The sequence below is a fragment of the Artibeus jamaicensis genome, unplaced genomic scaffold (assembly GCF_021234435.1).
Source record: "Artibeus jamaicensis isolate MK-2021 breed Jamaican fruit bat unplaced genomic scaffold, CSHL_Jam_final contig_519, whole genome shotgun sequence".
In the NCBI taxonomy this organism is placed as follows: Eukaryota; Metazoa; Chordata; class Mammalia; order Chiroptera; family Phyllostomidae; genus Artibeus; species Artibeus jamaicensis.
In genome coordinates this window covers 49,522,962-49,540,019 of record NW_026521871.1, presented here as the reverse complement: position 1 = coordinate 49,540,019, position 17,058 = coordinate 49,522,962, and the positions used below count along the sequence as shown (strand labels likewise).

General features: G+C 48.1%; 1 protein-coding gene across 2 annotated transcripts in view; it reads right to left on the bottom strand.

The window, feature by feature from the left end:
* Positions 1 to 2,053: 2,053 nt before the first annotated feature.
* The window catches only part of MYRIP (myosin VIIA and Rab interacting protein), a 196,616-nt gene continuing 181,611 nt past the window's right edge, over positions 2,054 to 17,058 (bottom strand). The window contains exons 12-17 of one of the 2 annotated variants that reach the window (XM_037148349.2): positions 16,448 to 16,642; positions 9,500 to 9,661; positions 8,089 to 8,193; positions 7,913 to 7,973; positions 5,954 to 6,069; positions 2,054 to 2,416 (exon numbers count right to left, since the gene is read on the bottom strand). In XM_037148349.2, coding sequence (XP_037004244.2) covers positions 2,384 to 2,416; positions 5,954 to 6,069; positions 7,913 to 7,973; positions 8,089 to 8,193; positions 9,500 to 9,661; positions 16,448 to 16,642 — 672 coding nt within the window. In that variant the 3' untranslated portion in view covers positions 2,054 to 2,383. The remainder of the gene's footprint in view (positions 2,417 to 5,953; positions 6,070 to 7,912; positions 7,974 to 8,088; positions 8,194 to 9,499; positions 9,662 to 16,447; positions 16,643 to 17,058) is intronic. The other variant, XM_037148348.2, reaches the window with a different exon arrangement.

The window sequence follows — 17,058 nt, the reverse complement described above, 5'->3', positions numbered from 1 at the left end:
GACTTCTTTCCCTAATGCTTCTTCTCTCCCAGCCTGCCCTAACCGAACACTGAACACAAACCAGAAAATCACACAGCTAGAAATGTTATTTTCGTAAATGACTTTTACTTCTTTATCGTCTCTCCTGACAGTGATTCTTGGCAAAGTGCACACAGCATGAAGGCAAGCTTGTCTCTCAGAAGCCATTAAAGAGACGGTCCTATGTCCTCCTTTTCTTGAACCAGTAAAATATTTTCATTATAAAAATTAATCTAAATATAAATATTGACACTGAAGATCAAAATCACTTGATGACAAAATAATTCTTCTGGAACTATAACATTAACATATGCTTATGGTTTTTAATAGTAAATTAAATCTTTGCACTTATTTGGCACAAGGAAACCTTTATAAAAATTCAAATGCCATGGCGCAGGTTTCTTCGTTTTTTTGTTTTTGTCTTTTTGCAAGGCTTACACAGCACACACTTTTTTTTTGGTCGAGGAAAACTGAATATTTTAACACTGTAACACAACAATAGTTGCTTTTCATGCCTCTTAAAGGAAACACTCTATTTAGAACTCTGAACCTTTTTCTGCTGTGTTTTTCCAATTTGCATTTGTTTGCTTCGAATCACGCCAATGGAACAAAAAGCCAAAGATTTACTTTATTTCAAAGGCATCGTTTCTGTTGGATAACACATACACAGCATCGGGCGAGAAGTATGTTGGAAGGTGCACCCCGCCAGGAAGGCCTCACAACACAGTTCAGAGCAGCAGGTCGGGTCTGGGAAAGCGCCCGGCAGCGGATGGACGTAGGAGTTGGAAACAACTCAGAAGGGTGCTCCTGTGAGGCATATCAGTTATACCGAGCTTGCAGGTGTGACTTTGGCAAACTAATCTCCCTGGCCCTCAGTTTTCAAATCTGAAAAATGGTGATACCTACTGAATAGGGTTGCTCTACAGATGAAAATGAGAATAATAATGAACATCAGCTGTGTTATTCCTTCGCCTCCCAGCTTTGCCTTCTTCCTCAGATTCAGAATCTATTAGCAAAATGACTGGCTGAGTGAAATTCCAGTTCCATCTGCTTTTACAAACTCACGCTACATAGTCACGCATCTGAGACCAGAAACATGGAATTAGTATCAACTCTTTTATCCATTCAATTCACCGTTTGTCCTGGCTTTTTTTCATACCTGTAAGTTTTCTGGCTATTACTTAACCATTTATGTCTTTAAGGTCATTTTACTACTTTTTGCTGAATATTTATTGGGAAGTAAATTTTGGCGGATGACATTTTCCCATTTGGCTACAGTCTGCAACAATGCACTGACCTAAACCATGCAGACACGGTCACTGCTCACCCAGGTCATGTCCACTTGGGACAGTGCCCTACAGTTAAGCCAATGGCGGTCTTTCTCAAGTGCCTCTCCACCTTAGAGTGGGGAGAGTCTCAGGAAGTCCTGGGAAGAAGCTAAATTCTCAGTGAGCCATTGTTTCCGATGGACCTGGGTGTGGCATGGGCAAATCAGAGCTTTCATGCTGTGGCCTGTAACCACAGAGCGATGGGAATGACTGGGGCTTCGGTGGGCTAGGGCCCTAGCAGGAAGGAGGCGGCTGAAGGGAGACCTGCATCCTGATGGCTGAGCACTCTCTGATTTTGATGGTCCCTACAGAGGCATTTTCAGAGTTTCCCTTAGTGTTTGCAGGACAAAGAGGCTTGTAAGAGATTAAGAAGAATTAATGATGAATTGAATGATAATACTCCATTCCCTCCACTGTTCCCTCTGTACCAACACTTTTCTTTGGACAAACTGTTGATATGTGATTCTAGGTGAATCCAAGGAGAAGGAAGGAAGGAAGGAAGGAAGGAAGGAAGGAAGGAAGGAAGGAAGGAAGGAAGGAAGGAAGGAGGAAGGAAGGAAGGAGGAAGGAAGGAAGGAGGAAGGAAGGAAGGAAGGAAGGAGGAAGGAAGGAAGGAAGGAGGAAGGAAGGAAGGAAGGAGGAAGGAAGGAAGGAAGGAAGGAAGGAAGGAAGGAAGGAAGGAAGGAAGGAAGGAAGGAAGGAGGAAGGAAGGAAGGAAGGTCCTACAGATGACACACAGTAGCAGAGCCAACAGGGAAATGACACATTTTTTGACGTGGAGCTCTGCTGTTGGAAGCCGGCATCTCAGTTTCCTGTCTCGGACACTTCTTGGAACCTAAGGCAGAGAGGGGGCGAGACCACGATGCTGAAGTCGGGGACGGCTTTCTGGGTGAGGTGTCAGGACAGCCCTGTGCGCCGGGGCTCCCCAGGCCCTGTCCTCAGGTGGAATCCACACAGTGTTCGATGGCTGTGGGGTCAAGGCACTGTCGTGTATGGCCGGCGGCAGTGGGTCACTGGCAGTGGAGTGTTCCGTGGCGCTAATACATCGCAGCCGACTGCAGGGCGGGCTCCTGAGGCGAGAGCATGAGCACACTCATCAGCCGTTCGGCACAGTGAGCGGAGGCGATGAGACCCGTCCACTGCTTCTTTATATTGTGAAAGGTATTCCCGCTCATTGACCAGCTACACAGGTCCCGCTATTTCAAAGGTGATGCATTTTTGCATGTGCATCTTAATCCACCTGAAATTTATTGTGGCATATGGAATAAGGCAAACTGGTGCCCCTCCCACTACTACCGCTTGGCCAACCTCCCAAGCACATTAAAAAAGGACACTCTGTACCTTCCCTACCAGTTCCTAATGCTTCGAAATGTTCATATGACGCCTTTTCGTATGTGACTGAGCTTTCTACTCTATGCCGTTCACCATCAATACCTTTACAGCTTTTAATTTGTTTGAAACTCTGGCAGGAAAATCACCTTCACTTTGCAAAATGCGTTTGTCTATTTTTTCTGACTTATTCCTGTGTGAACTTTAAAACAATCCCACTGAGATTTTTATGAGAACTTGATCAAACTATAAATTAACTTGAGAAATCAGTTTTACTGAACCACTGATGTGATTTATTAGTATCTCAGTAGTAGAGGTACTCTTGTATCCCTGTAAAATCTACCTGGTGATTTACTATTTCATGGACTGCTGTGCCTGACTTGCTAATACTGTATTTAGTGTGGGCCGTCTCTCTGCCGAAGGACAACTCGTGTGTGGTGTGTGGTCTGTGTGTGGGGGTGTATCACTTACCAGCCATGCCTGGCTTTGGTGCTTGGGGCTACAGTGGCTTCACAACATGAATCTTGTCATTTCATTTTACTTTTTTGCTCTAGAACCTTTTATATTGCATGGGAATAAACTGCACCTTCAAAATTTATCAGCAAACCCACTTGGCCAGAGAATCTTTTCTGAAGGTTTAATACATTTTAAGCTTTTATTTATTAAATAACTTCTCACTCATATTCTCATTAGATTTGATTTTATTAGAATTAAGACTTTAAAATTTATTAACATAGATTTACATCGCATTTATATATATAAGTAAAAATTTTACATCTCTATTATATGGTTTTGTTTTTATTTTATTTGCTTATTTTCTTGATTTGGCTTACAAAAAATTTCTATTTTATACTTTTCCAAAGGATAAAATCTTCAATTTATGACTATTTCTATAGTTCTCTGGTTTTAATTAATTGGTATTTGCATTTACCTTCAATGTCTGGGATTCGATGTCTAGTTCATTAGTTTTGCCTCTTCCTTAGTAACAAAGAAAGCATTTAATGCTATAAATTTGACTAGTATAGTTTTATATGGATCCCATTTGTTTTGCTGTATGTGATGTTTGCATTGTTGAAACGCTCTGTGGATTTGCTTTTCTCTCTAGTCGTAACTCCTTGGAGCGTGTGTCAGAGTGTGTGTGCATGTATGTTTGTGTGTATGTGTACTTGTCGGGGGGTTGCACAGGTTTTACAAGTCAAAATAAGGCTTTTGTTTACTCTAACTTTTGTTCTACTTTTGCTCTGTCCAATATGGACCTGTGGCTGTTTACATTTAGATTAATTAAAAATTAAACAACAAGGTTAACAGCAGTTTCTACGAGGCAGCAGCCACCTCTGACGTGCTCAGGAGCCCCATGGGGCCGGCACACGGGGCACCTGGTCACTTCAGAAAGGTCTGTCGGACAGGGTGCTGTTCTCCACATTGTTGGAACAGGGCTCCAGAAGGGAGTTTTATACTCTCTACTGTTGGGAATTTATTGACGTTTGCTTTGTAACTGGTATAAAACCAGTTTTTATAAATGGTCCATTGATGGTTGGAAAGCGAATCCTCCTCCATAAAGGATAAAGTTAGACAAATATCTGAATTAAGGGAATTTAAGAGCCACCAACCATGGCTCAATTGTCTTGCTCCACTGTTTGCCAGTGTAAGAAAGGCTCACGGTTTGTCTACTTCATTTTACCAAAATTCAAACATCCTTCCTCCTTGTTTTCTCTCCAAATGCTTCTTGCCTTGAATTCTTCTTTGTGTTTGAAGGCAACCTTTCTGCCCTTTTTTATTTTGTTTGCACTTCTTTATATTAATATTGTCCATATTTTCATTAACTTCTCTGTGTTATTTAAAAGTGACTTATTTAAAAAAAATAACTTATGAAAGTGACCTTCGCATAACATGAAATTCGCCCTTTTTGAGTGAAAACGGTGGCGTCTAACACGTTCATGGTGCGTGTGCAGGCGCCTCCTCTGAGCGGTCACACACACTCCCGCCGCTGTGACGGAAAACCTCTCACCCGCCGAGAAGTCCTCTCCCATCCCCTGTGCCCCCAGCTCCCGGCTGCTGCCGATCCACGGCCTGGCACTACAAGAGGTAATTTGTTTTTAGCTCTGATTTATAACAGATTCCCTCCCTGGCCCCAGTGGTCTGCCCTGTTAGTGTAATAATGAATCTTCGAGCTCTTTAAAGGAATGGCTAAGAGCAAGATAATTGGACTTGGAAAGGTCAGGGGCAATGGCTGACCAAGGAAGGAATGCTGCCTCTTGGTGCCTAATAGATGCAGTGACTGGTGCTTCGAAATGGCACGCCTGGCCCTGGCTGGTGCGGCGCAGTGGACTGAGCATCACCCTGCAGATGGAGATGTCAGGGGTTGGCTTCCCAGTGGGGGCACGGGCCTGGGTTGCTGGCCAGGACCCCAGTCCGAGGTGTGTGAGAGGCAACCAGTTGATGTTTCCCTTGCACAACGATGTTTCTCTCCCTGTCTTTCTCCCTCCCTTTTTCCCTCCCTCCCCTCTCTCTAAAAATAAATAAATTAAATCTTTTAAAAAATGGCATACCCAGCATGATGCCATTGCCTTGTGCTTTGGCACTCAGGCCACCAGGACGAGGAGAGAGGGCACGGGGAAGGGGCTGACGAGCGATGCATAAATGGCAATAGATTACATTTGTCATGGCTTCGGTCTTGTCACCCCCGACGTCATCTGCCTTTAGCGTAAGGGTACCCCTGAGGCGCGTTAGCTGGGCCCTCATGTTCCTCACTAGCAGCATCGAACACTTGCCAAAGTTCTGAAGCCTGCGCTGTGTTCAGGCAGATAATCTGTTAGCCCCGCCAGCGTGATCTCCAGGCTGGTGCAGACTGTCTGCTGCCTGTCTCTCTGCTTTGCGTAGGGGCAGCTGCTGCCTGTTCCAGGATCACGACAAGCGGCACGCAGGAAACTTGGGGAAGAGTGAATGTGGCCCAGAAACACAGTGAGAACTCCTCCACCTCAACCAGACCTGACCTTCTTGTGTCCCTATCTTTACTTCTCTTATATCAAAATTGGTTTCTACAAGGAGGTGGCGATGCGGTTGAGAGGGCGTATCCACAGAGCAGAGAGGCCAGCAACACCAGGCAGGTGTTCGTCCCTTCTCTTAGACCCCGCCCCCGCGCCCCCCAGCAGACCATGAGACCCTGCAGAAAGGACGCCTCCTGGGGCTGTGCCGGGGAAGCAGCAGGCAGGCAGCTGCAGGACGGAGGTACCATCTACAGTGAAAGTGATGGGAATTAGGACAGAAATGGCATTTACCATCAGATCCTCGGTGGCGCTTTGGCTGTCTTTAGTCCTGTTTGTCGAGGAGCCTTGGAGAATGAAGTTGCGGTTGAATGTTTTCATGGTCACTGAAGATGCCTCCAGTTTTTCAGCTAAAGGAAAACCAATGAGAATAAGTGTTACCCAGAGGCTGGACTGATTGTCAGAGGAGAAAGGCCGGGTGTCCATGTTACCCAGATGTTTGCTCCGGACCTGGAGTCTCATTCTGGTCCTCGGGTCTGACCATGGACTTACTTTGTATTTATTTTTATAAGGCATCATTAGTAGCTTTCCGGGAAAAGGTAGCTTGGAGGTAATCCAATATAGCTCATAAATTCTTATTGGCCATTTGGAAATATAAAAGGTTCTGAAAACTGGACACATTTATAACTTTGGAGCCAAAATTGTCTGATGGCAAAATGTGACGTGAACTGACACATGGCCATTTAAAGCCCACATCCACCCCACCAAACGTGAACATCCTCACGCTTCCCTGCAAGGACACTGATCTGTTTATCAGGGGCTGCCCCAGACACCCCAGTGCAGGGGAGGCTGTTACAAAACATACAGAACATACGCCATATTACCTTTCTTTTTTCATTTATATATTATAGTTCATATTCAATATGATTCTGTATTAGTTTCGGATGTACAGCATAATGGTAAGAAAATCATGTACTTTAAGCGTGGCCCCCCTCCGCTGCTTTGAGGACCCCCCGGCCCCATACCTAGTTATCACGACGGTACTGACAATGTTCCCTATGCCGTAATCTACATCCCCGTGACTGTTCTGTAAGGGACAGTCTGAACTTCTCAATCCCTTCATCTTTTCCACCCAGCCCTCCAAGCCCCTTCCCTTAATGTCCAAGAAATTCTGAAACATACTGACCTAAGGGTCTCGAATAAGGTATCATGGATCTGTAATAAGTTTTTTTAAATCCTCACCTGAGGATGTGTTTACTGATTATTAGAGAGAGGGTGTGTGTGTGTGTGTGTGTGTGTGAGAGAGAGACAGAGAGAGAGAGAGAAACATTGATGTGAGAAACATCGATTGGTTACCTCCTGTAGGTGCCCCGACTGGGGATCAAACTGGCAACCTAGGTGTGTGCCCTGACCAGGGATTGAACCTGAAACTTTTCTGGTATATGGAACAACACTCCAACCTATTGAGCCCCCTGGCCAGAGCTCAATAAATAAATTTTAATTGTATAAGTTTTTGTGGAATATAAAGTAGACAAGCAATAACTGCCTGAACAAGGAATGGTAGAACCAAGATTTAAACATTCATCCTCTGACATTCTGCTCCTCTAATGTGTAGACCTAAGTTTCTAGTTTGGCATCGTCATTATGTGGCTCCTGAAGCCAGAGAAACTGTCCACAATGTCCAGGATAAAGGTGATACAGTTGGGGTCACTGGAGTCCCTTCCAGGTTAGATGCTTTTGGTGCCCTGTCCTCATCTCCCTGACAGTCACTGCTCTAGCGCATTCTGACAGCACCCCACAGCAAGCCCCGCCACTCCCTGTGGCCCAGGCCTGGGGCAGGGCGGAAGTACCAGGAAGTTAATGCCCCACAGGGACCACCTGCAGCCAGTGATGGATAAGGGTTGAACCAACTCATCTTTCTACTCTTTGGGCAAGAAACTCAGAGGTGCCATCAGTACCGTCTCCCAGAAATTCCCAGAAGTATTTAACACATCATATTGGCTTAACTCTCTTCCCTGAGTCATTTCTCTCTTCCCCTACCAGTGCTTATTGGAATCACCTCCCAAATACGTGACTTGCACTCATATCCGAGTCCCAGGTTCTGCTTCCTGGGGGATCCCAGTCCAGAGAGACTGTCCACAAGAGCAGTTCGGGGTGAGAACCCCCCTTTAGACCTGGTCCTCAAAGGCAGACTTCGGAGTTACTCAAAGTTAAGGAGTCAGGCTCAATTCTCGGGTTTTAATTTAAGCGGACCTTTCATGGGCGGAGCGGGCAGTTTCCTCCTCTGCTGTCTCGACGTGTCTATAGTTTGTACCTACAAACAGAGCACAGCGGTCGGTCAACACACCTTCTCGAAGCCCAAACCTTTTCTCCTCTCAGTTTTCTAGACTGTGCAAAATTCCCACAGAAGGAGCGAGGGGCAAACACACCTGGTTCCTCTGCTTCTGATCTCGTTTTCTCGTGAGGCGCCCACACGGTGCAATGTTTAAGCCTGCGATGGTCAAGGCTGAAATCCGGCTCTCGATGTCGGAAATCTTAATGCAGCAGAAAGACAGAATCAGCAGGGAGAAAGCATAGGAGGAGAGAGTCTCGCTAAAAGTGTTATAAATCTATGAAGAACAAGTCTGCTTCGATGCATGCTCACTCATTCATTCATTCATTCATTCATTCATTCATTCATTCAACTTCTACCAAGCACTTCCCTACCTAGCACTATAGTGAGAACATAAAACACAGGCCCTTCTTCGTAGGCTTAACTTTCTAGTTGGTAAATCCAGAGCATTGCCCAGTGAGAGTACCTCTAGGGATACACGGAAGCCCAGGGAACCATGGGAATTCTGGCCAGGGCAGTCTGAGGTGGGGTGGTCAGGGAAGGCTTCTATGGCAGGTAACACTTGGTGTGAGCTTTGAAAAGCAAGCACGATTTTTCAGTGCTTCATTTTTTCAACGACGTCATGAGTCCAAAACCAGAGTGCTGAGTCTCAGAAGGGATCCCCCTGCAACCTCTGGTTCAAGTCCATTTCCTCTATTAAGAGGCCAGGTGGCCTTGAGAAACTCCTTCCTCTCTCTGGGCATTAGTTTCCTTGACTGTAACACTGGAAGGGCAGAAGGAGCTCAGATTTCCTTTCAAGAGCGTCTTAAGGCAGGTGGGGAGAGCAGGTAGGGAGAGCCCATCCCTGTCCCGAGGATGAAGAAGACACAGGACCTGCTCCTGGAAAATGGCATTATTGTTTGCTGCCACCACACCGAGTGCTCTAAACAGGGGAACTTGTTCATGAGAATGGCGCCACTCTCTCGGTTTTACAGGTGAGGAAGCTGTGGCTCACAGGGATAAGTAGCACAACCCACATCTCACATGTGGTCTGGGCAGACCTTGGCATCGGTGCTAAGGCCTCTGCTCTTGCCACATTGCCACGTTCTCAGAGCACTTTGCCGAGGCTGGCATGGCCACACTGGAAGGGGCAGAAGATCGGCAGAGTAAGTGGGGATCACGGTGGTCCCACTGAGGTGGCACAGACAAGGGGCGAATGTCGGCCCAGCAGCCAATGTGTGCGCTGCACCTTGAGGGCCCCGCTGCCTCCCCTGCTGCAGCTGTTTTGTGCCACTAAGGTCTGGTATATTACGGAAGCTGTCATTTGGGAGAGGAAGGCTGTCCTCTGAAAGAGGAGGATCTGGTGGAATCTACCCTGCAGGATCATAGCCATGCGAGTGAGGTATAAATGGCGGTGATAGAACAAGAAGTGATAGATATGAAGGCTTTGAAACAATCCTTGTGGAAGATGGGCTGCCCTGTCCTTTCGGCTGGTGGTCCCCCATGTGGGCAGAGAGGAGAGTTCGTACCTGGAGCTCAGCATGGTGGACCTGGGCTGCAGCCGTGGCCACCTGGTCCTCCAGCTCTGCCAGTGCGGTCTCGTTGGTGCCGCTGTGGATGCCCCGGGCAGCGTCCTCCAGCTCACTCAGCTGGCCTTCGAGTCCGTACACGGTGCCTGCCGCCAGGTACACCTGCGGAGGAGGCGTGGTCTGGAGCTCAGGGCTGCAGACCCAGGACTTCTGGGGCTTTCCAGGGGACCCTGGTAACTCAGGGGAGTGAGAGAGAACTAGACTCATTATTGGGGGTGAAGGACAGGCAATGCTCCTACTTATAAACACTTTGCGCTTAAATGGCGGCCGCATGTGCTCTTGCCACCCCCTCACTGTCAATGCCCCTCCCTGAGCTTTCCTGCAAGAAAAAGCAGTTTGTAACATTTGGAAACACAATAAAATCATACAAAAATGTGTGACATCAGCTGCACAAATTGTGAATTTGTCCAGTGACTATAGTAAGTATACTATCAAGACAGAACAAAGGGAAAAATGTATGATGTGGTTTTTCTAATAAAAATTTTTGATGGCATTTTGTAATTGAGAAAAATTTGCAGAACATGAAATCTGTGAAATTCGTTGAAAACAGTTACAAATTTTGAGTGACTTATATTTGACTAATGACCTTCAGCTTGCTTGCAATAGGCTAAGGGAATCAAACAAACCTGAAATTATAGTAGGAAAATACCTTATTTCTTAGAAAATAGTGTGCTGTTAAGAAAAGCATGTCAAATCTATTTGTGCATCAATTCAGAGTTTTTCTGTAAGCTACTGGAGATTTAAAGAGAAAATCAGATCAAGGGAGTTAAGTACTTTGAGAAAAATTAAGGGAAAAAGTTTTTAAAATTTATTGATTGATTGATATTTATTTATTTTAGAGAGAGGGGCAGGGAGGGAGAAATAGAGGGAGAGAAACATTGACGTGAGAGAGAAGCACTGATTGGTTGCCTCTCTTATGCTGTTACCAGAGACCAAATCTGGTACAACCCAGGCATGTGCCCTGACTGGGAATCAAACTGACAACCTTTTGCTTTGCTGGATGATGCCCAACCCACTAAGCCATGCTGCTCAGGGCAAGAAAAACAACTTTCAATGTTTGAGTTTATAAGGTAATCCTATAAAAGAGGGCAAACAGAACGTAACCGTGTTGGAATAATTCAGCCTGGGCGACGCCCACCCAGGGTGAAGGGAACAAAAGCTTCTTCAGCCCAGTTAACGGTGGGAAAATGGCAACTGCCAACACAGAGAACTGGATGTCTCTAAAGAAGGTGATTCCCGAAAGAGAGGCCCGTGAGGCTTAGTCAGCCTCTGTAAAGCTCTGGACACGTCATCACAGCCGGACAGGGCTGATGTGCATGAAAGGCAGCCAGTCCAGTCAGCCCTTTTGCAGTTCCTTTAACTTGCGTTAAAACTATGCCTGCATCAGTCAAGCTGAGAGCTACCGCCCGCGAGTCACGCACGCCTTTGGTGCTGAGCGAGGCTGAGCGCGGTGGGAAGAGCGGGCCCGAGGAGCTCCCCTCTCCCAGCTCCTTGGCATGATCCACGCATCTGCATTAAAACTGGCAACTTCACAAGACGTTTCAAAGCAGAGTAAAGGCAGGGTAGGTTTGAGAAAAGCAAACCTGCCTGTGCACCAGCTGGCACAAGGGGCTGAGCTGTGGGGGCTTCCGGGGTGGCAGACGCGGGAACATCGTGTTAAGAGATTCGTCAACCAAATGCTTGCTGGCCTTGGCCATAGTTCATTTTCCCCTAATTTTATTTTCTTTATCATATGCAAGTATTAGAGAACTTGTTTCTGAAAGATCCTCTGGGTTTAATGTAGCCCTTTAGTCTTTGTCACCAAAACAAGAAGTGTGACTTTGTTACATGGAGGAAATGAGTATTTCAAAGCCAAGTGGAGAAATTAAAAGTTTGTCTCTTAGCAGTTTCCAAGTTGAAGAACTTTTCACAGGGGAGGAAAAGTTGAGGAGAATGAGAAGGAGAGAAGGGGGGGAGAAGACAGGGACAGCAAGGGCAGTTCTGAGCTTGGACATCACACTTTTTCCAGACACACACGCGCACAGTAAACTTATTTTGATAACTGTAAACGTAAACTTGCAGTTTTGCACATGGAACAACATTTGGAAGTATTATTTAGGTAAAATGAATAATTTGACTGTGGTAATGATTAGATACAACTTGACGTGACTTTGGTCTGGGAACCTGGATTCTTGCAGAAACACGTACAACTCCATGTCATCACCCCTGCGGCTGTGTCAGTTTGACAGCACCTCATTGTCCCGCTGTCCCACTGTCACCACGGTCACCCCCTGATGTTCTTTGCTTTCTCTGCCAGAGCAAAACAATAGGAAATAGCTCCCAGCCCTCGGCCAGGCCAGAAGGTTCATCTCTCACTCTGTGTCCCCTGCCTTCCTGGCACCAGGAGAGGTTCTGTGGTTTGGTGCCAAAGCCAGCTGGGCAGGGACTCCCAGCCAAAGGTGGCAGTGCCTGCTGGGCTGGAGGAGGGGGAGGGGGTGGTGATGAGGACATGAATTTATCGAGCCAGGTGCTGAGCTAAGGGCTATATATGACTTATTTAATGCTCCCAGCAACCCTTGAGGGGGGTGCTGGTGCCATCCACGTATTAAAGAAGAGAACATTGTGTCCTGGAAGCTCAGTGACTTCCCCATTGTCTCGGCTGGGAAGGGGCGGGGCGTGGTTTTGAGTTCGGGGGCGCTGAGCCAGACCCCATACCTTTCCGCGCCCTGCCCCGTGATGCTGTGATACTCTGCCGTGGTCAGAATGTCTTGGCTTTTACCTTTCAAACTCTGACGCGAAGGTCCTGGGGTTATTGTGGTTACAGGTTGGCAGGACAGGGGCTCTGCGGCCAGGCTGACGTTACAAAATTTAACATGCCGTATAATGAAAATGTTACATAACCTTAAAAAATAACCCACTGAAAACCATTCACTGGGAACTGCTGGCTTAGCGAAGGCCCATTTGGGGTGAGAACTGTGGGTACCGTGTCCGAGTAATGTAAGACCTCGCCGTACTCCAGGCCCCGAGGCAATGACCCATTGACTGCAATGAGTCTTTCTCCACATGGGACAAGGGGTGAGAATGGGGTTCCATTAAAGAAGCCCTTTGTGGCCAGAGCTCCCGAGATAGAACAAGTTCTTGGACCTCTTTACTGGAGGACTTCCCAGAGTCTTGCATGGGCTAACGTGTCTCAGTTTTCCTAGAAGGCGTGTACACATCTCCCAATCTTACTTGGTCTTAGAGCATCTTATCTTATTGGACTTGGCTTCCATAAAATACACTTTAGGGATCCAATGTTAGTAACAAGTGGGATTTCCTTCCTTGCTCTCCGGGGTTAGAGAACTGCCCAAGAAGCCATGGCCACCTCCACAAGTCACAGTGGCACAGCCCCTTCGGGGAACAACGGGGTACCCCTGGCTGTCTCAGTTATTCAGCAAAGATGAGAATAAACAAGGTCCTCAGGTAGGGCTGGGAGGGAGAGGGAGCCCACCGGGTCCCCGGTACGCACAGCACAGGCCCTGGCCCTGCTAGCGTCTCTCTGCTGACCCCTCGGTCCATTTTCCATCCTTCTCCACCCTGACCCATTCCATGTGCGGCTGACCTCTATGAACTTCATCACCAAGGCTCCCCTGCTGGCTGGGATGGGTTTGGCCAATGGGAGACACCAGCAAGAGGTCAAAGTCAGGAGAAGAAAGAAGCTGGAGTCTTTCCCCCAGGCTCTCCTGGCCCAGGCTCCCTCCCTGGTCACGGCTTCCCCTGGAAGAGGGGCGCTCTTCCAGGATGTGGTTCTGCCTGGGCTACCCTGCTTCGGGCTGGTGACCCGTTCCTCCTCCTGCTACCCTCTGGATGTCACAGCATCCCACAACCTTGCCCACACCTCAGTTAGTCATCCTTTCCTGAACCTTTCCTCTCCCGGCCAGTCCCCAACAGGGACAATAGACTCCTGTGCTCCCCGCTCTCAGCAAGAGCCCCGGGAGACCTGGGCATTCAGTCCAAGAAACCGAGGCCCCATTGTATGTGCAGGGGAGGCTGGCATTGGCCCGAGGTTCCTCCTGCCTTTTGGGGAGAAAGAGCTCATTTCAGAGTGCCGGCTGCAGCAGTGGGCGGGACGCGTCAAAGCGGAGAGCCGAAGGGAATTCTGAACTCCCCAGGCCTCCCTCTAATTAAGTGGATTAACGAGGCAGTTTATGAACATAGACTTGACATATGAATGTGACATTTTTAGCTCACACAGCTCTGAAGCCTTCAGAAGTATTTTTAAAGGCGAAACATTCTTAAGCCAATGTTCTCTTTCATCTCAGAGTCCTGGTCTGCAGTAGCCAACGTTCAGAAGGCGAGAAAAAGTGTTGCTATTTCTATTTCCGGCGGCCCCTGGGTTCCTCGGCACAAAGGAGAAAGGCGGCGGGGGGGATGAGGCGTGCTCTTCAGGGGGGAAGACAAAAGGCAGGGCTTAATGAAATCAGCTGCGCCCGGAGGCCGGTGTACGGACCGGGCTCTGCCCTCCTCCTGCTGCTCACACGGATTCCGTCTGGAAACCGAGGAGCGAGGCATCCTGCCCTGGCCCTGTGATCTGGTGCGATAAAGACATAAAGCAACGAGTCAGCCCTTCCCTGGCTCAAAAAAAAAAAAAAAAAGAAAGAAAGAAAGAAACCCCATAAAATTCAAAGGAACACAGAAGGGGTTTCTTCCGAGGGGGCACTCGAAGCTGGAGCGGGGAAGGGAAGCAGGAGGGACGTAGTTAACTGTCTGGGGACAGGAGATGCTGCTCAGACGTGCTGGACAGTGAAGGACAAACGCTGCCCTTTCAGCCCGTGGCCCTCTGGAGATGAGTGACACCCCGAATCAGTGGGCAGGTGGGTGTGCTGCAAACGGGAAGCGCTAACAAACCCAAGAAAAGCAGCATAATGTGCAATAAAAAGATCTTAACAAATGACAATTCCAACAAGGACATTTGTCATGCTCCTGGGGGAGGAGAAAGCTATGCTGCCTTTGCTTTAACTGTGCCATGGGGACTGGCTGTTATCATTTAAATCCCGATCATTTCACGCGTTGTAAGTTTTCTTGGCGCCATACTTAAAAAAAAAAAACAACGCATCCCTGTCCTGGTGAACTATATCTTGATTTCAACCTGTTCAATTCAGTGTGTCCAGGATTAGGGCCATTTTAGGACCATGACCACTGAAAGAACTGGATTATAGGCATAGTGAAGGAACAGACACCTGGCATAGTTGAAGTAAATCATTTCTTTAAAAAAAAAGGATTTCATTCAACCCTGGTGGGTGTGGCTCAGTGGATTGAGCACCAGCCTGCAAGCCAAAAGGTCACTGGTTCAATTCCCAGTCAGGGCCCATGCCCCGGTTGTGGGCCAGGTCCCCAGTTGGGGGTGTGCGAGAGGCAACCAATCAATGTTTCTCACATCAGTCTTTAAAAGAAAGAAAAAAGGGCCTCGTTCATCTGAGGTCATCACTCTTCGGGCATCTCCTGCGTGTCAGGCTGTGGCCAAGGGCCTGGGCTACAGATAGAGCCAGCAGGCTCCGCTCTGTAGGAATTTATAAATCTGGCTCCCAACCTGGGGTGACAGGGCCCCTGGCTCCCCACATTGCCCCCTGCAACATTTGACAATGTCTGGAGACTTGATTGTCACGACTAGGGGGTTGCTGCTCCCGGCATCTAACGGGCAGAGATGCTGCCGAACACCCTACCGGGCAGCCCCTTACAACATGGATTATCTGACCCGGGATGTGCGTGCTGCCGACCTAAGGAGGGACAGATGGGTGACCAGAAAGGACAGCAGAGAGGCGAGTGCTCCGACAGACACAGGCTTAGGTTTCATGAAAATCCACAGGGACAGAGTCTTCAGTGTCCGAAGTGGAATAAACATTGGCTTTTTTGTAAAACTTTGACTTTGATTTGTCGTTTCCGCTTTTAGCAAAGATTCCCTCTGACACCAGTCCTGGTGTCTGAGAATAGCTTTCATCTGAGCAGCCCCCACATCAGGGCTCATTCTGCTGGGTCTACAGAGATGGGATCAGCTGACTTGACTTGACACCAGTTTCGCGGACAGGACTGTGCCAGCTGGCGATGGTGACTGTGGCCTGAGTGGCTAATGTCCAAATCTCTGTGTCACCCCCAGTCGGCATCGTTGGAAAATTCTCATTGGACCTTGATTAAAATTCTCAGCAATGATCGTGGATATTTATGTATAAGAATCTATTGCATTCTCTCGGTCCTCACAAGTCAGAAGGATAGAAAACTCTATTGCCTGCTGACTTACCTGTGAAGCAGCACAGACCAGTTGAAGTCACCCAGGTTCTGAGGCCACCAACCTGGTTCTGGGCAATGCTCTACCTGGTCCCCATGCATCCCTTGGATGGTCTCCACAGAGTCCCACCTGTGCCCCTCAAGCTTCAGTGCCCTCTCGTCCCCAACAGCTCAAATCTACACTGCGGGCTACCTGTGGATACCACTGTCACCTTGCCTGCATGCAGGGGGACAGAAGAGCCTGCTGGCTAGAGGAAGGGCCAGCTCCTCTTCCCTAGACCAGGATAACCCTGAGATGTGGCTTCCACCCCAGTGTTCCCTGCAGGAACAGGTTGAAGCTACTCTTTGTCTGTGATCACGCCTCTGTTTGGCTTCTCTCTCTCGCTTTCTTTCCCCACTCCCTTACTAACCTACCCTATTAATTGGGAGCACTTCCCTATTAAATAAGGTGTCCGCGAATCCTCATCTCAGGATCTGCTTCGGGACCCCAGCCTAAGAGCCTTCCTGAGAATGTGTTTGCTCTGGTGCTGGTGCTGGTGCTGCTGCTGGTGTGTATGGGTCCTTGCACTCTTTGTGATGAGTTATAACGTCATTAGCTGCCGCTTCGCACATGCCTGCCCTAGACAAAGCCCATCCACACCGTCTTACGTTCTCTTCCAGGGAAGTCAGCTGCTCGTCCAGCCTCACTTGGTCTGTTCCAAGAGGAAATGTCCCCTTCTCTCTGTCGGGAGGGACAGGCGGGGACTCCCAGGGCCCTGTCGACTCTGCTATCAACTCCTCTGTGGCGTTGATGACTTTCAGGACTTCTGTGGAGATGTTGCAGAGAGAAACAGCAGAATACTTCTGTTTGGTCCGACAACAGAAGGGGACAGAAGACAAGAACAGCACATTAACAAGGACATGGAGATTCTGCATCGTCATGGCGCTCATCACGAGACGGCTTCTGTTAGGACACACGACAACATCAGCGCCAGAGGAATGAGACGCTAAACAGTCTGTGTGGCGGGGGAAACTGGGAGGCGTCCCGGACTGACTTGGCCCAGCTTCTGGGACTCACACTGAATTATCTCAGATTCTTAGGGAAGGAGGAAGGAAAGCTCAAGTGGCAGCCACTGTGTCCTCTACCCACTGCTGAGAGTTCGTATCTATCACCTCATTTTCTGGAGGATATTCTACTTCCCCAACAGAGCTTCAGTCACAGACTCTGTCAAATTATAACCATGGTGTGGTCCAGTGGGCGGCTTCCTGGACTGGGATTT